Here is a 23786-nt window from a genome sequence, read left to right as displayed (position 1 = left end):
ATCTCTATGCTGACAGGTTACAAATTGAACTGTAACTGCTCCCACAGACATTTCTACTAGTTACAGAGCCTTATCACATGAAGCACAAAATAAAGAAAAAGTTTGTAGACCTCACATTACTGTTAGCCAGAAGTAGATTGGCAATACACTGGCAGAGCCTAGTGCACCAGAGGTGACAGGCTAGTTTCGCATTCTAGATGAATGTAGTGTAGCTAGAGAAGTCAGGATGAAACTAGTGGGGAGGGATGGTAAGCTGCCTGAAGTATTAGAGCACTGATGAGAATTAACTAAAGCTGAGAGATGATCTCTGGAGGATCGCCCACAGTAAAGCCTGTTTGTTGAACTTCGCTGCAGTAGTACACAAATGAGAAAAAGCACAAAGATACTGACCACTCCTGGGACAATAAAAAGGTCAGAGAACTGGCTGCGGAGAATGAGAAGAGAATGTAAAGTCGACTGATGGACTTTAACAAAATATAGAATTGTGCTGGGGGGACGCAGCTATTACATACAGCTGCATTAACATAACATAACATGTATTTGTAAAGCACACATTTACCACAAAGGGTATCTTGGATCTGAATAACAGATGTTTATTGTTACACCACCTCAGAAGCATGAAAAGCTGAGTGGATCAACAGGATTTGAACCTGTGACCAGGAGGTCAAACACAGACCATTACACTACAATGGACGCATTAGTCTACTAAGCCAATAGACCCAGCATTGTACTCTCCTGCCATTTTGAAATGTTAGACTTAATTGACAGTGGAAACAAAATTAGTATGTGGAACGTAAAATGCATAATTTGGCTGTCGGTAGGTATTTTTTGGCATTTTGTGACAACTCACACAGTAAAAATGGTAACAGATATACTAAAAACAGAAATAACAAGGATGAATCACTTTATTATTATATCAACAGTAATATAATTTACTGCTCTACCATATGGCAAATGAAAAGGGTATCTGTCCACTCAACACAAAGAAGCACACCGCCCTTTAATAAGTAGTGTGTCCCATGCCCCTTATTGCCTCTAGGCTCTCAATGCCCTCGCATCTGACTTTGAGTAATTTACCAGGCTGACATTAATGAACATTTCTCCTCACTTTTTTCCCTCCTTCTCTATTACTTACACCACCATTTCACAGGCTTGCCTCTGCTGTCTTTCAAAATCCCCCTTAACTCTACCTAAACCCTAAACTTTTTCTCTGCCCCCCTCCTTCTTTTCCCTCCATCCATCTAACCTCCTTTACTTCCATCCCGAGAAAAATCTGATCTGTATTTTGCAGTCGATGACCAGCTGGGCACCATCGGCGCCTATTGGTGGGCAACAGCAATGTGGCGTCTGCCACTTGGAATAGATGAACAATTGTCTTTTTCCGTGTGGGAACCATTGGCCTGTTTTTAAAAACGAAATGAAAATGGATCAACTGCTTTTGCTTTATTTTTCTAGGCAACATGGCTTTCTGAGTGCTTGGGATTTCAAATAGTATGCTGACTTTTTAAGGCTTTTTATGAATATTTTAAAGGGAAGCTTGCTTCAAGATGGTTTTAAAAGTGATTTTTGTACTTTTAGCTTAATTTCATTGAAGCCAGCTTGCTTTTAGATAGCTTTTATATATCAGCCCTTAGTATGATGAGTGGGTGTTATATTCCTGGGTTAGGTCCATGTAGCAAAGCTGCTAATTTCTTACATTGTCCTCTTTTTCACAATAACATTTCAGCCATGTACTTTCGCACATATTGTATGCACAACAATGTTGGATTAGTTTCTATGAGACTACTTTGTTTACACATCTAGCTTTGCACAATATTATCACGATACTTTGAACATCATGTACAAGGCCTCTTTACTCACTATATACAAATGTCTTCATCCAGGGGCGACAGAGTTATCTACATATCCATATCATTGCTAATCTACAACGCATAGCGCAATGCTACTTTCTATTATAGATAATGAGCATCCCAATAGATTATCAGAGAAAACACTACAGCTAACACCGAGGGTCCATGCATGCTGAGACTTCACCACGCAGCGATCTGACATCTCATGAGGGGTGTCCAGTTAATGACCAAGACAGGGTCCTTCATTCTCTCCCGGCAGGTAATGGGGTTGTATTGTCCCTAGGGGAGGTTCTTGCCTCTACACCTACATACACTCTGCGTACACTTACAGTAGGGTTTGCATGCAGTGTCTTGTAATCTTGTTCAGTACTCTTTGTTGCCTTTCAAAACACTTCAAATAATTGCTAACATCTGTTCTTGCTGCTCTAAAGTTGGGATGATCATACAACTACTTTAAAAACTATTGGCAGACCCGCCTACCCTCATTTGACTGCCACCCCACCTACCAATTCTTTCTTTTCTCCGAGATGCCTGAGCACCTGCTCAACAACAATTTTACCCTTTATCTCACTTCTGATTCTCCTACAATCTGGCTCACTACACAGGACAAAGTGTCAGCCTTACTCACAACTTCCTATTATAATCATTACTCCTGTTCAAAATCGTCCTTGACCAATTAGCAGTAAATTATACAATTTACGACCCCTCCATGCTAATGAGTCATGTATTGCTAAGCCTTACAAGTAAAATGCCCAACTATTTCAAGTCAATCTCTTGAAGTACTCATGTTCTATCTCCTGGTGTTTTTTGGACTACTTACCCACATCCCATTGGAGAGGGGGGTCACTGAGGCTTGGTTTAGGGACTTATTCTTTAAGGCCCGCAATTATTTTTGCTGCGCTGCTGTACACCAGTTTGAAAGGGCAGGAATGCTCCATATTTATGAAATATGGTTCATTCCTGCCCTGTCAACCCACGCACAGTTTGGTACCTGGCGCCAACATTGGCACCCTTGCACTATGGTGCAAGGGTGAATGCGTTGTTGGCAGGATTGTTTTTGTGCAGGAAGGTGAACCTTCCTAAACAAAAGCAACCCTGAGAGGCATTTTCCTTGTTCTATGTGTGCTACATAATGCAGCACTCATGGAAATAGGAAAGACCAAGGAGAAAAAAATAAATGTTTTATCCTCGTTACGCCTGCTCTGGGGAGGCATATGGTTTTGGCACTGCCCAGGTTTACGTGATTTCCTTAAACTGCAGCAGTGTCAAAATCCATGGGTGCTGAGTGGTAACACCCACTGCAACTTTCTATAGAATGCCTCCTTGATGTAGAGTAAGGCAGGGCTTTGCGCTGCCTTGCCTTAGCCCATATGTATGAGGTCACTCAAAGCCACTGAAGGTGGCTTTGCGTCACCCCAAAGATATGATTGAGAGGCCTATGCCTTATGCATTAAAAGAAGTGATGCTCCAGGTGTGCCGGCATCTTTTAAATAAGCCTCTAAGTCTCCACAGATTCCATAAATGAAGTTTTCTCATTCTGCAGCTACTCCTACTTGCCAAAGGCTGATGACGCACACATTTTCTTCCCTATTCTATGTCTCAGCTCAGAACGCCAAACCAGATTCAATCACTGTCTCTATGTCATCAGGTACTGGGCAACCTTGTATTTACTCATGCCCAACTGATCCAACTGATCTAAGTCAGAAATCGTCAGTTCCACTGCCTTTCCTCCTCCTGTTTGCCAGTCAGTCAAAAAGCGTTATTTCGATAAGAATTATCATAAAAGCATATACATACAAACATAGTAAAAATAGAAGTTCATCAAGGGAACAATTTTTACAGCAAAACATAATAAAAGCTTGATGACTGGGTTAAAAAGAAACACACTAAAATATTTTTAAAATTGATTTAAAATAGGGTATAAAGACATTTAGAAAAAAGAAATTTGCTAGATCAACTGGTGGAGCTATTAAATTTGCTTCTAATAGTCCAGGACCAGCCCAGAAATTTGGCCACGGCACAGACTAGCACCAAACTTGTGTCAGAGCGAAGAATACGTAAAGCGACACGGTAGTTCGAAATGCCCAGGAGACGGCAAGCAGGGCCTAACCATCTTTTTCTCGGGTTTCTGTACGCTGGGTATTCAAACATAATGTGGGCTATACTTTCTACTTTTTCTGTACATATTGGGCAAGTATCGGGGGCTGGTAGGGAGGCTTCCTTTTGCTAGTGAATTCACGAGTTGGGAGAATCTCGAGTCTGAATTGAAGGTACAGTGATCTGTCCCTGGGTTTTTGTATGAACTCAAGGTAAGGCTCAAAGCTAACAGACTGTTTGTAGGTGTAAAAGGCTTCAGTTAACCTACCTAGGTTGGGGTTGCCAAGATCCTGATTATCAATCCAGGCCCAGTATGCTCTTTTGAGATCCACCTTACTCACGAGGGCTCCATGCTCCCAGGCATCGTTTATTCCAAGCTGGATAAGAGATTTTTTGATATTATGAAGCCAGCTTATTTTGTGGGAGCCTGCAATATTCATGATTTCTCTCAGGCCCTCAGTGTATTTGGCTAGCTCCGGGGTGCGCCATAGGCGGGCCCAAAATAGCAGGGGGCGTAGCCTTGCAATGTCTTTGAACGAGCGCTTACCCAAATCACTGAAAAGTGGTTTCAGAGGGGTACCCCTTGGCATTGAAACTAGTTCTCTCTGAAATTTGTTCTCAGACAGAGTGATTTCTTCTAAGTTGTCAAAACCCCAAAGTTCAGCTCCATATAGGGCCGAACCTACTGCTTTGGCCTGATAGATCACTAGTGCGGGAGTGATAGGCTTGCTCCTCGAGGAGCGGTGTTCTTTAGCAATTACTCCCGTGGCTCGTTTGTAATTAAGCAGCATTTTGTGAATATGGGGTCTCCAGCTTAAAGTGTCAGAAATTCTGATGCCTAGATAGTCAAATAATTTGACATATTCTAGGGGGACTCCATCAGACATGATGGATACGCTGGGTGAATTGTGTGATTTGAAAGAAAGGAGCTTGGTTTTTGTTAATAACCAGGCCTCTCATTGAGCGAAACAAGTGAAATCTGTCTAAGAGCTTCTGTAACCCTGCTGGTGTCTTGGAAATCAGCAGGGTGTCGTCCGCAAATAGGAGAGTGGGAACTTTTTCCCCCGCCAGGGCAGGAGCGTCCGCTGGGACATCTAGCAAGAATTTCACCACTCCATTCACAAAAAGTGTAAAAAGAGTGGGCGCTAGTACACAGCCCTGGCGGACTCCTCTGTTGACTGGAATCTTTTCAGTTCTCTGGGCCTGGGTTCCCCATCTCACCCTGACAAAGTTTCCCTCATGGAGCCAGACCAAAAGGTCGAGGACAGGAGGCGGGACACCCAGATCCTGGAGAACAGACCATAGACGGTCATGAGGGACCAGGTCGAAGGCTGACTTCAGATCGATGAAGGCTAGGTGGAGGTTGCCCCTGCCAATCAGAACGATTTTCCAATATAACAATAGCAGTCTGAAGACCTCGTCAATCGTGCTCGTGTATGGTCTGAACCTGGCTTGGTAGTGTGACAGAATACTGTTCTCAGTAGCCCAGGATAGAATTCGCTCCAGCAGAACCCTGCCAACCACCTTCTGGCTTACGTCGATAAGACTTATTGGTCGGTAGTTAGCAGGGTCCTCCCTGGAGCCCTTCTTAAATATTGGTATGACCTCCGCTCCCTTCCATGACTCAGGGATAGGTAACCCCTTGAGAAGAGCATTAAGTAAGATGGTAAAATACAAAGCCCAAGATTTAGGATCGGAGCGGAACAGATCACCGGGCAGGCCATCAGGGTCTGCGGCTTTGGCTAGGACCAATCTATTTATGGCAGACATAACTTCTGATTCTATAAAAGGGTCATGGTTTGCTGAGGTGGAGTCTATAGGAATAATAGGGAGGGGAACACTGGTGCTTTGGGTATTGTCACCTGAGTAGAGATTCGAGAAATGGGTGAACCATTCATGATTGGTAATATGGTTGGGGATTGTGTCGGGGTCTGAGCCTCGCGAATATCTGCAGAGGTTCCAAAATGTGGTCCCATCCCTGGCTAGACTGGCGTTTTTCAAGGCCAACCAGTGAGATTCTTCCCAAGTACACTTTGCGTTGGTTACGGCCTTCCTATAATCAGACCTAGCATTTTTGATTAGTGAGCAATCTTTGAAATTAAAGGCGATTGCAAGCTTTTTCCTACTAGATCTGCACTCAGAATTGAACCAAGAACCAGGTGATTTGTGTTTATGAGTGTTGTTAGTAGAAGAGGATATGAAAAAAGACCCGATTAACTCAATAGTGGCTGCATGAATGGACGCGGCCCTTGAATTCTCATTGGTATCTTCACATGCTTGCCTAAGTTCTGCAGTTTTTAGTAGCAGTATTTCTTTTATAAAAGACAATTTTTGTTCATCTAATGCAATTTTAGGCCATTTGAGATATCTTTTACAATTAGATGGAATGACATCTCTAGAAAGCAATGTGGGACGATGTTCGAGCGTTTGTTGATCAGGGGTCCATAGATTCTTTAAAGTCAGGCACAGGGGATTATGGTCGCTATCGGTGGTGGGGACAATAACCATGTCCACTGCGTAGTGCCAAAGTCTGCGATCAATTAGAATGTAATTGATTCGTGATGGGCTGGAAGTTCTATTAAAGGTAAATGCTGCGTGAAGGTCGGAAGGAAGTCGGCCATTGGCAGCTCTCAGCCCATATTCCATAACCAGGGCATTCAGTTGGATTATCACCGGTGACCATCTCCTTACTGGGGGAACGGTGAGAGAGGGTATACCCCACCTGGCGTTTTCCTCTTCGACCTCCAGAATATCTTCAGAGGTGAGGGGTTCATAGGTACAATTCAGGTCTCCAGCGACCAATATGAGTGAATTGGAAGGACAAGAGGAAAGTTCCTCTTCTAAGATGGTAACAATGGGAGACTTAGATCCTCCTTGGGTGCCCCTGATATAAATGTTAAAGAGCTCAATAGTAGGCCCCCCATTCAGCCCACTCAAGGTTAAATGCAGCACGTCCGGAGAGGGGCTTTGTACATGGCGGACTCTGCAAGAGAGGGCAATGTTTATCCATATTATGAGGCCTCCAGAGGGGCGTCCACGACCAGTGGACACAGCGGGAACACAATGACAGGTAAAACCAGATTTAAATAGAGGTGCAAGGCTCCAGGTCTCTTGGAATATGCAGAAATCGAAGGTGGCAATAAAGTTATTCCAGTCTGGCAATGGCAGCTTGGCTTTCAGACCAGCGATGTTCCATGAGATAATTTTAAAATTCGTATTTGAGGCTAAGCAAGGGGAAGTGGCAGGGTCCAATGAGTGTAAAATTGGGACTACAGATTGTATTCCACCATCCCCCCTAGCCCCACGGGAAATAACAGAGGAGGGTGTTTCGGGGGACAATCTTCGATTAGAGATCGGGACAGCATGGGCTACTTCATTTGGAATTGGTGATATGTTGGACGCAAGGGTTAGTCAATCAATTTGTCCCAGAGTAGATATACCCTCAAGCCTTTGGTAAGGCAACCCGCCCCTCCTCCCTACAAGGTCGTGACTCAGTGTGGAAAAATGTCTACATTGGATGGAAGACGAGTCGGGGGAGGAAGATCTATACTCAAGTGCAATAAGGCCATCTGCTAAGATATAATTGGCTAGGGTCAACTCGATTGTGTCCATGGGGGAGTTGTTGTGTCTTAATCTACGGTCCCTTAAAAGGTCATCTCTTATAAGAGATCGGCAGCCTCTGGTATGGCGGATCCAGTGGGTGACCTTGTTCTTTAGAGATTCTTCGCTCTCGTACCCATCAATCGTGGGAACACCCACCATATGAACAATAGGCTGAGAGATGGCCCTAGGTCTTTGCACTATGGGAGGTTGAAGAAAAAAGTTATGCGAGAAGGGTATACCGTTCCTCTAGGTGTACAGTAGTGTGAAGAGTACACTAGTCCCTGGGATTGAGACAAAGTGGGGAATAATGTCTAGTTAGCCTGGGAGCTAATAGCATGTGATGGATGGGGGAACCCACATTGGTGGAACTAAAACCCTCACACACCCAGCAAGCTAGGTGTCATGCTTCATCATCTGGGTTTTGCTCCTCGTCGGGTCGGCGCTGCAATTCCCGACGGGCACCCAAAGATGGGGCTCTTTAGCGGAGATCTTTTGTTCCTTGCCGAAGGTGAGTGCATGTGAGGGCCAGGTAGGTGTAGACGTTGGTGAGTGTATTTTAAAACAGGGTTGGTTAGTCTGAATAATGAATTTTATTCGGTCAGTAAACCACCCTATTAAAAACGAAATGAGAGGCGGTGGTCTGGACACAATGGGTCAAGGACTACTCTGCTCTACTCAGATGGTCAACATGTTTCTTGCCTCAAGGTCAGGGGGATCCAGCGGCAATTCATCAGGACCGGTGAAAGGTGAACTATCTACAAATTGTGAGGGTGTGAAAAAAGATTATTAAGTGTTGTGGTAGTGTCTGGATAAAACTACCCTAGGGAAGTGTCAGGAAAACTAAACACTTCCGTATTGGAATGGCCTAACGTTATAGAAAGTGCCGCTCCAGTCGGTACATGGCGAGCCTCTTGGGATGGCGTGTTAGCCTAAGTTCTGTCGCCCAAGGGTGGTCTGCAAACCTACCCAAACCGGAGCGGGGTAGGTTTGCAGACCACCCTTGGGCGACAGAGCTTAGGCTAACACGCCATCCCAAGAGGCTCGCCATGTACCGACTGGAGCGGCACTTTCTATAACGTTAGGCCATTCCAATACGGAAGTGTTTAGTTTTCCTGACACTTCCCTAGGGTAGTTTTATCCAGACACTACCACAACACTTAATAATCTTTTTTCACACCCTCACAATTTGTAGATAGTTCACCTTTCACCGGTCCTGATGAATTGCCGCTGGATCCCCCTGACCTTGAGACAAGAAACATGTTGACCATCTGAGTAGAGCAGAGTAGTCCTTGACCCATTGTGTCCAGACCACCGCCTCTCATTTCATTTTTAATAGGGTGGTTTACTGACCGAATAAAATTCATTATTCAGACTAACCAACCCTGTTTTAAAATACACTCACCAACGTCTACACCTACCAGGCCCTCACTTGCACTCACCTTCGGCAAGGAACAAAAGATCTCCGCTAAAGAGCCCCATCTTTGGGTGCCCGTCGGGAATTGCAGCGCCGACCCGACGAGGAGCAAAACCCAGATGATGAAGCATGACACCTAGCTTGCTGGGTGTGTGAGGGTTTTAGTTCCACCAATGTGGGTTCCCCCATCCATCACATGCTATTAGCTCCCAGGCTAACTAGACATTATTCCCCACTTTGTCTCAATCCCAGGAACTAGTGTACTCTTCACACTACTGTACACCTAGAGGAACGGTATACCCTTCTCGCATAACTACTTCAGGGCCTGTATACTGGACCTCGTTAAATATAGCCCACCCGGTTTTATTTTCCTTCGTTTGATTGTGAGGTTGAAGAAACAAGTCGTGGGCTGAAGATTTTTGAGAGGGATAGGGCTGGCTAATTGTAGGGTTGTGATGCAAGGTTGGATGAATTTTCTTGATAGGATTGGAAGGATTAGTCCCAGCTCTAGTGGATGGTAAGGAATTTGGTCTAACTTGCAGGGATGGTGCTGGCAATTGAGGTGGTATAGGTACGCTAGAATCGGTGTTATTAGGGGAAGAAGTTGTTGGTAAGTGATAAGCAGTATTAGGTGAAATAGTTGGTAATTGCAAAGGTTGCATAGAGGGTCTTTTAACTAATAATAGTAGTTCCTTTACTAGTGCTTTTAGATCACTGATTTCTAGCTTCAAGGCCTTGATGGTTTCCATGATTAGACCTGTAGCTGGGGCAGTTTCTTGCAATACTTCTTGGTGTTGGCTAACCCCTTGTGATGAGGGTTCAAGACCAAAGGCTCGATCTCTATATGGATTAGAACAAAGTAACAAGTACAGCGGGACTAGTGATGGTGTCAGTGCACTCCACAAAATCATTATCAATATCAGATAGTAGCTCAAAGCGATTTGAACGAACAATAACGGTGGGAACAAGGGGTACCAAGTTAGCAACAGGGGCACAAGGGCTTTCAACTTCAGTAATTACCCCAGGGATGGCACTGTGGCTCTGCGTACCGTCCTGAGCTGTTGCCATTGATGGACTTGGGGCGATTTTTTTACTAAACATCTGGGGGATGATAACGGAACCTGGACGATGGTTACTTGGAGGCAGTGGGGATAAAGGCGTAGCAGCTAGGTCAGAATCTAGAATGGAAGTACATTCGTCGACTAAGGAGTCGATGCGTTCTAGTGTAGTAGATGGCATAAGTTTTTTACTAGATTTTCTGGCCTTATTCCTTTTTGCCATACCGCCAGTAAGACTAGCAGAGCCTCCATTGACATCCGACATTTTCCTTTTGCCCATCGTGACCCTCAGACTGCCACACGGTGAATGGCAGGTTGGTGTACAGAGAGTTTGTAACGAAGACGTGGCAGGGGGCCCCACAGAAGCAACACAGTACCTTATGATGGGATCAGTGTAGATGTTGAAAAGTGCCACATCCGCCTCGGGACTCAGATGAAAGGGGAATGGCCCGGCCCGGCCTCCTCCTGCCCCGGACGGCCACAGACGGCCCGCCCTCTGCCCGGGCTCAGCACGGCGCCGCCCGAGCGCATCCCGCGACGCGGAGGGAGCTGCTCGTTTATGAAGCGCCTCCGGGCGCGCTCATGACAGGAAGGAAGGCGGAAGCCAGGAGCAGGGGATGACGGGAGCTGTAGTCTCCCCCAACTGCGGCCAGCAAAGGTGAGTGGCGGCAGGGGAGACACACAGCGTGGGTGCCCCGTGTGCAAGTCGCCGTCCCTGTGAGGTGAGTCCACTGTTTCTGGCCAAAGGAGATGCTCCCCGCTCCACCGAGGGAGCTGCTCGTTTATGAAGCGCCTCCGGGCGTGCTCATGACAGGAAGGAAGGCGGAAGCCAGGAGCAGGGGATGACGGGAGCTGTAGTCTCCCCCAACTGCGGCCATCAAAGGTGAGTGGCGGCGGGGGAGACACACAGCGTGGGTGCCCCGTGTGCAAGTTGCCGTGCCTGTGAGGTGAGTCCGCTGTTTCTGGCCAAAGGAGATGCCCCCCGCTCCACCGAGGGAGCTGCTCGTTTATGAAGCGCCTCCGGGCGCGCTCATGACAGGAAGGAAGGCAGAAGCCAGGAGCAGGGGATGACGGGAGCTGTAGTCTCCCCCAACTTCGGCCAGCGAAGGTGAGTGGCGGCGGGGGAGACACACAGTGTGGGTGCCCTCGTGTGCAAGTCGCCGTGCCTGTGAGGTGAGTCCGCTGTTTCTGGCCAAAGGAGATGCCCCCCGCTCCACCGAGGCCTCCCTGCTTTTCACCCCATCTCCCTCCTCCCAACACACTAGCAGACTCCTTCTCTTTAGATCTGTTGATGTGCAATCAAGTTGCTTGCAGCATGGGTATAAATTCACCCTTGTGACCTTCAAAAAGGTTACTTTTAAAATCTTAGGTGTGTTGCTATGTTCTCCAATGTGCGCAAGGATTTCTTATTGACTGGTCTTTGCATAAAAAGAGATATGCCACTTCAGAAATCTGCACTTTCCTGCAGTAAATTCATGTGATCAGGGCTGGCTTCAGCGTAGTGTGACTGGTGCGGCCGCACTGGTTGCTGACCTGGGGAGGAGGATGCTGACCTCAGGGGGTGGCGCTGTTTGTGGCAATAACGTATGATTTAGAAACACCTGCTGCAGATTTAGTTGTGTGCCCATTTTTCAGGCATCATTAAAAATGTCCCGATAACTCTTGTGATAATGTTTCTGCTAATGAGAGAGAGATGAGAGTGTGTCTTGTGGCAGTTTTCACTTGTCATAAAGTAGCGCAGAGGGTTAATATGCCAGCTGCAAAGAACTCTTACTGTATAGATCACAGATCTGTATTTTATGTGGATAGCTGAGTGGATTACTGCCTTGCTACAGAGATCCTTTTGTCACCACAGTTCATAAGATACAACCCTAATATAGAACAGTGACTGTTACAAACTGCAATCAAAGACCTGCATGCAAACTGCATAAAATAGGTTAGGACGCTATGTTGTTTTTTACCCAGTCTATCATTATCTATTCCTAATGTTGCTGAAAAGGGGTTGTTTGGGTAGACATACATTCTTCTTAGTAAAGTCATCCTTTACCAGTGCTTTAAAACAAATTAAATGTATGTGAAAGCGGGGGTATGGAGGGATAAGGGGCACTTTTGCCAGGTGATAGTGAGGGAATACAAGACGAAGTTCATTGGGGTGCCAAAAATAACTGTTGCACCGGTTGCCAACAGCACTAAAGCTGACTCCGCATGCGCTAGATAGCAAGACTAATTACCACAATGGAAAATATGTCATTGTAGTGTTGTCAGAACTTGAAACATCACCAGAATGATTCTATATAATGTGTCTCTATTTACAGTTAAAATAATTTTTACTGCTACACTCAAGGATTATGAAAATAAATAAAAATCCTGAATCTCAAAAGGTTTAACTGGCTCACTGTTTACATATGACTTAGAATGGTGTGATCATGTCCTATTTCCTCTATCTGATTCATATGGCAGACAGATCCACCTCAGTCTTAAATGGAGAATCTTCAATTCTCCATATTTAAAGTGAGATTATAGAAAGCGTTCTGACATCTAAAGATATTTCTTAGCAGAAGTGGCATTCTGGGTAATATGTCACGTGCGATCTTTCATTGACCATTTTTGAACGACACAAGGACGAATTGAAAGGTTTAGGGAATGTGATCTGTGATTATTCTATTCTATTCTATTCTATTCTAAACTTGTATAGTTCAAGTCTACCTGGAGGCCTCCCAGCGCTGTCAGTGGGCGTCTTCTATTCCGATACTTCGGTAGGAGCTGGTCTGAAACAGCCAGGTTTTAAGTTGTTTGTGGAAAAGAAGTTCCTGCAAGGTTGATCTCAGGGGGAGGAGTTCCACAGTTTAGCAATATTATACTGGATGCACCGTCCTCCCCATCTAGACCTTCTGATGGTGAGGCATTTAGCAAGAAAGGCACCAGCAGAGAGAAGAGTTCACCCAGAAACATAAGGGTGATCCGAGTGCGAGTAATCAGAGGCCCTGTGTTCACAAAGGCCTGATGAGCAATACACAGTGCTTTAAACTTAATATGTTACTCTGCTGGAAACCAGTGAAGAGATCTGAGACTATGGCAGGCAGAGTGATGTTTTGGAATATTGTGGAGAATGTGAACAGCAGCATTCTGCACCACATGCAGTTTCATGATAGTATTAATCTTATTTGTCCTGTTTTCTAATGTTTTAAAGAAAGGTTATTTTGAATCCTGCACATCTTTACATATTGTAGTGTAATTACAAATGTGTTCTATGTTTAAATGAGATGACATAGGTTTATTGTTGACTCAAGTTATATTGTAAAGTTAGGAAAATTATACAAAAATCCTTTCTCACTTTCACTGTCTTTGCAACTTCTAGGAATATATTTTTTTAAACTTCACAAATCATAGGTGTGCATGGAAGCCAGAGTAGTTTGAATTGATGCTTTCCAAGGAACAGTGACTGAATTAGAAAATAGGGTGCAACTATTGGAGAAATCCATGTATGCCAAAACAGAAAAAAATCCAGAAATAAATTACAGACCAAGAAGAGTGAGAGGCAGAGAGGCAAAGGAGTGAGATAAATACACACTGATGAGTGGAACTGCTGAAAAATGGAGTCAGAGAATAATATCGAGCGCTCACGGGGTCCCATAGGATGAAGGAGGAGCAGGTTATCCCGTTGGAGGATTTGATAGCAGGAGTGAAGCTCTGCTTTAGACTGAAGATTCCAAGAATGGGTAAAAGGGTGCCTGCTCCACCAATATGTTGTCTTTGCGGAACAACAAGCAAAGAGATAGAGCCAGATGTACTAATATTTTGCATCATGGTTGCACCACTTTTGTGCAAAATGCTAATAGACATTTGCAAAGTCAGACAAGTTGTATTTTGCGCCACCTCGCATGATTTTGTAAAGAAATGTAATGCAATGCATCCGCTTTCACTGAAATGGATTACATTGAATTCTGGGATGCAAAACATGGATGGAGCATAGGCGTTCTTGTGCATCCACCCATGGATTTCAGGCAATTCTGGATATACAAAGGTTTGTAAACCTGGGATTGCATGAAGTTGTTACAGCTCCCAGAGGATGGTGTAACCAGGAGGAAACCATTTCTTTTTTCCTTGTTATTTCCTCTTTCTATGTGTACATACACAGAGGAAAATGCCTTGAGGAATTGTATTGGTTCATGGTATCCCAGGTAAGTAAACAGTGAATGTACATACATTACAACAATCTCCAGACTGGAAATAAGGCTGTGGACACCCTTAAGAGGAACCAACATTTTCATTTAGCCAGTGGATAGGAGTGTGGGTATAGGCATTCAGAATACTTCGGACTATAAAGAGGAAATGTATACCCAATTGTCCGATTGCTACAGCAAGATTTAATACAATCCACAAAAGAAATCGAAACTCACATAAAGTGATCTAGATATGGGGTTTCAAAGAAAAATTAACATGCTTTTCGAAATACACAATATCCAAGAATTCTAGACTTCTGTACATTGCCCAAAATACTTTAAATATTTCAAAATTCACCGGACAGGCCAAGAACCTCTGACTGTAGTTGTATTTTAGAGGCCATCTGTCAATATGTTGTTTTTTGGATCAAGCAGCCAATATCTAAAACAAGGGGATACGCAACAGACAGTATTCACTTCATTAATATTATTGGAACACTGTCTTTGATGATGAATTAAATATAATAGTGATTATGAACAAAACAGATGAGCTATACATCTTGTTTATTTACCCTAGAAGTTTAGGCTTAAACATTTCTCCCAAGGGATGCAATGATTTTGTATATGGGAACCTAGGTTCCGAAGGTACCTGGTGGCCCCGCAGTATTTTAAGGGAAGCGCTTTGGAATAATTGTCACGCACTACTAGTCTAAACATTCATTCACATTCATTTATCAGCAAAATATTAATCTAGACCTGTAGCAGAGCAGCCTTGTGTGGTGACAGTTAAAATGCAGTATTGGATTGGAGAAAGGAAATCTGATTTCAAGATGTAGGGTTGAAGGAATGTTGTTGAGGTGACAGTCCTTTCTCTCCAACGGGACTGAAGCATGTATAGTGCTGCAGTGTCTCTCCTTCAGAGGGGACATGTCCTAGAAGTTCAGATTGGTCTTTCCTTACAAGAGCATGGGCTAGGGTGATTTAAATGTGATTTGTCTCTGCCTGTAATGGCACTTGCACTGAACATGATGGAATGAAACAGACCCAGAGCAATTACAGGAGGTTCAGGCTGATTCAAGAATTATGACTCATCATCTTTTGCCATCGAAATGCCCCACACAAGGTGCTGTGGGTATGCTCAGAGGTGAGTCCTGATCTTACCGTTCTATATTGATTGAATTTGCACTACACTTTTGAGGTCCAACAAGGGCAAAACATGTTTGCAATTTGATCTTGATTGTCCTTTTCAATATTGGCCAACACTCATTTCCGTGTGGTCAGTCCATGTTCGTAGTACTGTAGCCAACATAAAGTGATGGAACAGAATTAACCCACTGGGTTTATGAGTGTTTTAGCTTGAACTGTGCATTTCCATTGCTAGCTTTTTTCAGGCGTTGCTTGTTTGTTGTGCTAAGAAACAACCTCCCCTAGGAATTCCTACATCAGAGATTGCAAAGGAGGCTAGAAAAAAGCAGAGGAATCCCTGATGATCCCAGTGGTTTAACACCCAAGGCCAGGTCTGGATTTGTGAGTAGAGACAAGATCACTGATAAACACATTCAAAACTTCTTGTGGTTCCACTGAGCGAAAGGCCTTTGCCCAGATGATGTTGGGGTTGATGTGACTAACTGACAGGATTAGTGACGAGAGCTGGGAAACATGGATAAAACATTAGAGTCCAATACAGTGTTGTGGTCGTATGAGATTTAAAGCATTAACAAGGAATGCTATGATGTGGCAAAATTGGTGTCCTTAGTGTTTTTAGGTCTCGCCTACGCAACATGCATGCGCTTCATAGGCAAAAAGACTGTTTGCGATCACTTTGGCTTTTCAGCCAAAAACGTGCACGCGTTCCATTGCCTTCAATGGCAACGCGTGCACGTCTGGAGATTCACTTGTGGGAACTCGGCGCCATATGGTAGCAATTATCACTCCTGGCGCTGCACACTCCCGCAAGTGAAATGCTTTCACTCGCCCCCTCCTCTCGCCCCTCCCCCTGCTGCCTCCTTTTAGCGCGAGGAACGCGCTTGTTTATTTATTTTTTACTTTGTATGCAAGGCGCACGCGCTTGTTACATTTTATTTCAAAGCCAGTGTTAACCAATTAATCGACGTTAAGTCGACTTATGTATAAATACGTATCTGCATAACTGCTCCCTTCACGTCTTCCCTGGACCAAAAATAGTGCTTGGTGGGTGTAAGATACCATGGGGCATATCAACAACAACCGGTGATAATTATCTCTAAGCGCACTTAGCGCTAGGATAATTATCGCCGGCTAGCGTGAATTTTTATCGCTGAGATAGCGTGCTATTAGCAACGCTTATCTCAATAGCGATAAAAATCCTCACGCTAACAGGCTAACGTGAGATTATCGCTGGAAACCCAGCGATAATCTCATGTTAGCTTGTTGATAGGGACAGGCAAACTTAGCCATGATATCCTCCTTCCATAGGATATCATGGCTAAGTCAGAAAAATACCAGACGTAAAAAAGCAGCGTTAACCGCGGTTAGCGCTGCTTTTTTTGTCTCTAACAGGGTTAGCGTCAAGCTTGATAATAGGAGAAATGTGGCTTAGCGACATTTCTCCTATTATTTTACTCTGGAACGCCCCCTTTGCATCTCATTAGAGATGCAAGGGGAAGGGTAGAGTAAAAGGGTGCTGACATGCAAATTTGCATGTTAGCACCCTGTTGTTGATAGGGCGCTAGTTTTATCTCTGCTTTTTTGGCTTTTAAAGCCAAAAAAGCAGAGATAAAGCCCTTGTTGATATGCCCCCAGATTCTGTGGAACTAACGCATCCTTTGCATATGGGGACACCTCCCTAGCCTTTCTGCCCCCTTAGGTAAATTGTGTTTAAAAGTCTGCACAAAGTGTCCAGATGAAGTCAGAACTCTTCCAGCAGGCGCCGGCCGCGCCGGGCACTCTCCGGGTGCACTATTGGTGCTGGTTCTTCAGTTTATGTTACAAGACGTTCAATGATGATTTGGACTTAGTCAAGGAGCAAATGCGTCTATCTGGGTCACAGATGGTCCCATCCTGTTCTATTCAGTCTATAGATGGATTCTTTCAAAAGACCTGGATGCGTCCTCTTAGCAAGTTGTGGATGAATAAAACTCGTCTCCCTTTCATAAAACGGTGCACGCTCTACTGGCGTCGCAGACACGTGGGTGTTTATGCCTTTTCTTGAACTGGAAGGGTTCCATTCTCAAACCCTACTCTTCTTAATTTGTAGTATCGACTAGTGCCTGCATATAATATGCTCCTTGCAGAAGAGCGGTTCTCATGCGTTGCCTCTGCCACAGCCATCTCTTTCCACATCCGTATCTGGTGATCACAGAGCGGCTGGTGTTGTTCGTCACCAGTTAGTTCTATAATAGACCAGGCCTATTTACGTTAGATGTAATCTCCCTCCGATTACCCCCTAAAAAGGTTGTCTTTTGATTTCTTTCTGTTTTTTTTACTTACGTAAACTAGTCTTTTCATCTTCTTGATAAGAGCGTCGTGAGTACTCGAATAAACAGAACAAGGGCAAGCAAGGGTTGCATCGGACTGCTGGTTTATTACACTGTCAATCTGCAATACCTGTCAGTGAGATCTGTGAACCTCCTGGCGATGCAACTTGTCACCCCCTGTTGCACTGGACCACCAGTGCATCATCACTAGAATTAGAACAGGAACATGAATAACAGTAGCGGCCAAAATAGCTCAGTTGGGAGAGCGTTAGGCTGAAGATCTAAAGGTCCCGGGTTCGATCCCGGGTTTTGTTAACTGTAAATTCAACCAATACATATTGGCCATTACATGTGGCTTTAACAACATTAACTCATTTTTTCTCGTGTCCCTTCTTTCTTTCCTTCACTCCTTACTTTCTTCCTTTTTCTTTCTTTCTCCACTCCCTTCCATAACTCCCCGGCTCTTCCTATCTTTCCTTCCTTTTCCCGCCTCTTCCAATCTCCTGCCCTTCATTCCTTTCGTCTGCCCTAATTCTCATTATTTCATGGTTTTCACAAACCTTCAGGCAAACATGCTAATAGTTTGTGAGTTTCACACCTTATGCTCAGACGCACTTTTTGAATGACAGCCCTGGTCTCACTCTCTCTGTGATGTGACTCGCAGACTCTAGACACAATCCAGTGAGTGACAACCATACACCTTCAAACTCAACCCCACTCATACTCCCTCACACCATGAGCCCAGTCACATCCAATGAGTGCTTAGATGTGTGCAACTCTCACCCCAGAGTCCCAATCACATTCAATGAGTGCCTAATTGTGTGTGAGTCTCACCCCATGAGCCCAATCACATTCAGTGAGTGCCTACTTGTGTGTGAGTCCTACCCCATGAGCCCAATCACATTCAATGAGTGCCTAATTGTGTGTGAGTCTCACACCAGGGTCCCAATCACATTCAATGAGTGCCTAATTGGGTGTGAGTCTCACATCATGAGCCCAATCACATTCAATGAGTGCCTAATTGTGTGTGAGTCTCACCCCATGAGCCCAATACATCCAATGAGTGCCGAATTGTGTGTGAGTCTCACCCCATGAGCCCAATCACATTCAATGAGTTCCTAATTGTGTGCGAGGCTCATCCCATGAGCCCAATCACATTCAATGAGTGCCTAATTGTGTGTGAGTCTCACACCAGGGTCCCAATCACATTCACTGAGTGCCTAATTGTGTGTGAGTCTCACACCATGAGCCCAATCACATCCAATGAGTGCCTAATTGTGTATGATTCTCACACCATGAGCTCAATCACATTCAATTAATGCCTAATTGTGTGTGAGTCTCACACCAGGGTTCCAATCACATTCAATGAGTCCCTAATTGTGTGTGAGTCTCACACCATGAGCCCAATCACATTCAATGAGTGCCTAATTGTGTGTGAGTCTCACACCAGGGTCCCAATCACATTCAATGAGTGCCTAATTGTGTGTGAGTCAGACCCCAGGGTCCCAATCACCGCACTAATCCCCTATCCATGTTCCACATGATTTGGGCCTAATGTGTGCACGAGACAGGTTTTCTCCAGCCACTTGCCAGCTCTGCTGATTGGATGAGCCAGGAGCTGCCACTTTCTGATAAGAGCTGGTGGGTAATCCGTTCAATTAGCCAGGCTTGTGTAACAACTGCTGCAAAGATAATAACACCGGAATAACAAGGCTGCAGGGTGAGGAGTGGGTGTGCAGTAAATGCTCGCAGGGCGAAAGCATCACTCAAGTGCTAGGAGCTGCTTACATTGCCTTCCTTTGCGCAAAAAATAGAATGTTTTATAGATAGCTTTATGTTAAGGGGTTGGCCTCTTTATAAGACTTCCCGGTCTGGTGGATGATGTAGGGTGGGGGAAATTCTTAATTATAAATGAGCGCCCCGAAGAATTCAAATATTTTTCTATGTCAAAGAAAAACAAGCATTGGCATAGCCAATAGGTCTCACCTTTGGGACCTTATAAGTGTTTAGTCATGCAACAGTTGATGTTGTTGCACCAAGGATATTGTGCTGCATAACTAAATACTTATAAGGTCCCAAAAGCGAGACCTATTGGCTATGCCAATGCTTGTTTGTACTTGTGATGTTTTTTGGTTAAAGGTATAGCAACTTCATACACAAAATAAAAGTGATCGCCCAGTTTTTTTTCATCCAGGTTTCATCATCCCATTGGTCTGCCTAATTTTTAATGGCAAAAGTGCATACTGAAAATGATATACCCTTTGATGTGATTTCCTCCTACCAGGTAAGATGAGATGCGGTAAGACGAGAGGAGATGTGGCCTAACAGCCTGAGATGCTGACTTTGGATATGGGAAACAAAGTTTGAGTCCCTGGTTGGGCTCAACAATCTGTCATTTTGAGCAAATTACTCTCTCTCCCTGTTTCATTAAAAAAAATCTGACCTAGTGTACCGTAAGTTGTGCTCATGTAAAGCGCTTGGATGCTTTTGGACCAAGTTTGTGTCCGATAAAACTGCAATAAAAGACATTCATCTTGGGTAGGATTCAAGAATAATGGGAGCACATTTAAAAGGTCATATTTGAGTGGAGAGAAATTAGTCACAGAAATGATCTAACCAGAGGAGAGGGTTTACATATTTTGAAAATGACAGAGTTGCTTCATTCATGCGACTGTAGCAGTAGATAGAATGTGATGAAACACAACTGCTCAACAATTTGATCAGAACTGCAGAGCCCCAAAGAAAGTGACAGCCATAACTACTGCTGCCCTGATGATCCAGTGGTGAAACCGGCTGTTTGAACTTCAAAGGCTAGAGTCTCACATCTTCCAGCAAAATAATGAGCTGGACAAAACCACTTCAGTCATTCATTTTCAATATCAGTTGTGAGCGTTGGTCATAACTGTATAACATTAAGCACAGCAAAACTATGAGGCCTAATTTCCAAGGCATGTCTAAGAAAATATCTACCAGCATGAAAATACAGAAAGCTATGACAGAAGGTTATTTTAGCAACATAACAGCCTCTCGAGCTCTAAGCTGACCTGCCAACTGGCAAATATGGGTCATATGAATGATTCTTCCCTCATATTTAGGAGTGTTTAAGAAAGAAAAGGGAGCATCTACCAATATGAAGTTAAAATATTTTGCCACCAAACTATCATAGCAAAAACATTGATGACCAACACATCAGCGGGCAAGCCTATATAGTAGTGGCTAGGTTTACTATACTTATCTCCACATGCATGTACCTTCAAGATACACAGATGTGAAGTTAAGAATATTATGTCTACACTTACCTGTACATATTTACCTCATCGATATTTTTGCTACAATATTTCTATTTAAAACTGGATATTCTGACATGCAATAGGAGCAAGAAGCACTTTACTGAATGAAGCAGCCACCCTAGAGTTTCACTTCAGTGCCCCACATTGGGAATGATCCATACCAGAAGGTGAAAATATCACACCTAGACAGGAGGGAGTGTCATCCACCTCTGCTTAGCATAAGCGGGCGTCAATAGTCGGTTGATTTGCCTGAAACCGTTCCCTGAGGTGTATGGGATTCTTTTGTGTTGATTCTTCTTTAGTTGAAAAAGGAAGTCACTGAAACCTGAACTCGTGGCTTTGGAATGATAATGTAAGCTAAAATATTTGAATATTGTGTGTGCAGTAGAGTGATGAGAACTAGTACTCAGGATGCAGGGGACATCCTTTGGGAAATAACAGTAATATGATAGGGGTCAAGGATGAATCCTGGAGGCATGGTAAGGTAGGTGTCACCAGCATGAGAATAAAATGTAAACCTTGTCCTCTTTCAATGGTAGGATTTATGTAGGTGCATCACTAAGCAAAATAGTCTGTTGCTTAATCACATCAGATGATAAGTTCGTCTCCATATATGCATTTTAGCAACAATTCCATTAAAAAAAGAAACATCTCTGGATTTACACAGAGATATTCATCAATTTCTATTCAACACTTACATGAGTATTAAAAACTACCCACAACTACAAGAGTATTATGCAACTTATGATGTTTAGATCTATGTAAAAGTTAACTTAAGCAGGCAGAAATGTTGTATCATATGTGACGTGATATCCATCACTGTAGACATAGAGTTTATGGTCCGAGGGGTTGTAGTTGATGCTTTGTATTGTTTCTAAAGTTTTATCAATGATGATGCTAAGTGTCTCCTCTTTCCCTGTTTTTGTGTCAAAGGAGTAAAACAGTTCTTCCTTTCTTGTGTTGATGGGGCGGACAGCATAGAGTACTCCACACGCGATGAACGCGTTGGTGACTGAGGGCTTGTACTGCTTGGTTTGCCAGGTCTTTTCCACAGTCAGTGTAGTTTCATTCAGCTTGCTGATCACAATGTTCCCTGTGCTCGCTTCTGTTGAGTAAATGACCCACAATCCACTCTCATCAACTGCGAAATCTATGTCTTGCCATGCGACTCCAGCATATGAGAAGCGGTTGTTAAACACAGCGCCTGGAAGGTTTTTCCTTAAAACCAGTTTGTTGGTGGTGACGTCAACTTTGCACATGTCAGGTGATGCGTAACAATTGTAGTACAGGGAGTTCTCATACACTGCACTTCCACTGCCTTGTCCGTACTCCAGTCTGTACTCCCTATAATTTTTGTACAGCAGGAGATCATCGTGGGAGTTGAAAATTCGGTAATACTCAAGGATTCTTCCATCTGGATTGAGTGGGCCCGTCCAGTAGAGTTCCTTCTGGGGATCCCGTAAAGAGTACCCCTTACCCCACCCACCAAATCTGTAGGAAAAACCTCTCCAGTTCAGTTGTATTACATAAGGTTTGCTGATGTTAGAAATACCTCCATGGTCACAGCTTCCTGCAACACAAATAAGAAAGAAAAGGTTGGTACCAATTTATAGTCAAAGTAGTTGTAAGTATGTATTTATTTCTTGCCTCCCGTCATAATTACCCAGAATTATCCCAATACTAATCATAGAAAATAATCCAACATAACATAAGAAAATAAGTAATATATTTAAAATATTTAAAAAGAGGTTGGCGCACATTAATTGAAACAGGCAAATACAGTAATTTTATAGAATTGGTTATTGTACATACTTTATGCTTTATAAACATCATATTTAGCAGGTGTTTCCCTGATATATCCAATAGTGTGCAAATAAAAAGTAAATGTGTGATATTTTTCATGTTATACTTATACAAATTCCATTACTTATAGATTTGACCCTCTTCTTAGCGTAACCAACTATTTTATCACATTGATAAACCATCCATTTCAAAATTGATATCCGGTCGACGCACCTCAGGTTTAATATAGCTCTATGATAGAATTGAATATGAGCTTCTTGGGCAGTACAGCAAATCTAAATAAAACACATATTCAGTGAGCAATGTGCGAGATCTGCATAACAGTTTTGAGGTTTTACTATAGCTTTAGATTATCCTTTACATTTTTGACAATAATTAATAAAGTGTCAAATGAATTGGTCAAAACAGGCATAAGCACAACAAAGCTTTGTATCATATATTCAAAGAAGGGACTGGACACAGGCTGTACCTCACCCTAATTAAACATACCTGTAATGGTTATCTTCAAACCTTTCTCTGCCTCCTCATTTCTAATCATACAATAGCATTTCCATGGAAAGCAGGATGGGGCACTATTATGCAGCAATGCCATTGTGACAAGCCTAGTCCATCCATCATGTTACACACCTCTTTAAGTCTTATTCAGCTCCCAAGAGGTTTTATCTCCGACCCCTTTTTTTAGCTGAAAGAGTTATTTACTATAAGCAGACTTTTAAGTAATTGTATGATCGGACTCATGAGAATATTTGTCATAGAGTTGGCATGTTTCTTTCCTCTGTTAAACATCTCGGGGACGCTATGAATCGCATAGGAAACACTATGAATTAGTGTGAGATGAATCCGTTTTCTACCTTTGGTTGTATGCCAAATTTGTGATCATGATTGAAAACCCATTTTATATATACTTTTACTGTTTTTTAAATCCTTTTGTTGTTTTAAATATCTGTTTTATAATAAATTGATTTGAATGCTTAAATGAATTATATTTACGAATCTTATAATTCTTAAGAAATTGAATGGAAACTGAGTGTGCAAATATAAAGTAAATGTGTG

General features: G+C 43.4%; 1 protein-coding gene across 2 annotated transcripts in view; it reads right to left on the bottom strand.

Moving 5' to 3' along the window:
• Positions 1-20506: 20506 nt before the first annotated feature.
• LOC146802385 (olfactomedin-4-like) overlaps positions 20507-23786 on the bottom strand; it is a 192887-nt gene continuing 189607 nt past the window's right edge. For both annotated transcript variants that reach the window (XM_085621974.1, XM_085621973.1), the window contains one exon: positions 20507-22500. In XM_085621974.1, coding sequence (XP_085478100.1) covers positions 21704-22500 — 797 coding nt within the window. In that variant the 3' untranslated portion in view covers positions 20507-21703. The remainder of the gene's footprint in view (positions 22501-23786) is intronic.

Source organism: Triturus cristatus, chromosome 8 (assembly GCF_964204655.1).
Source record: "Triturus cristatus chromosome 8, aTriCri1.1, whole genome shotgun sequence".
Classification (NCBI taxonomy): Eukaryota; Metazoa; Chordata; class Amphibia; order Caudata; family Salamandridae; genus Triturus; species Triturus cristatus.
The sequence above is the reverse complement of the archived record's forward strand: the minus strand, read 5'-3'. Positions and strand labels throughout refer to the sequence as shown.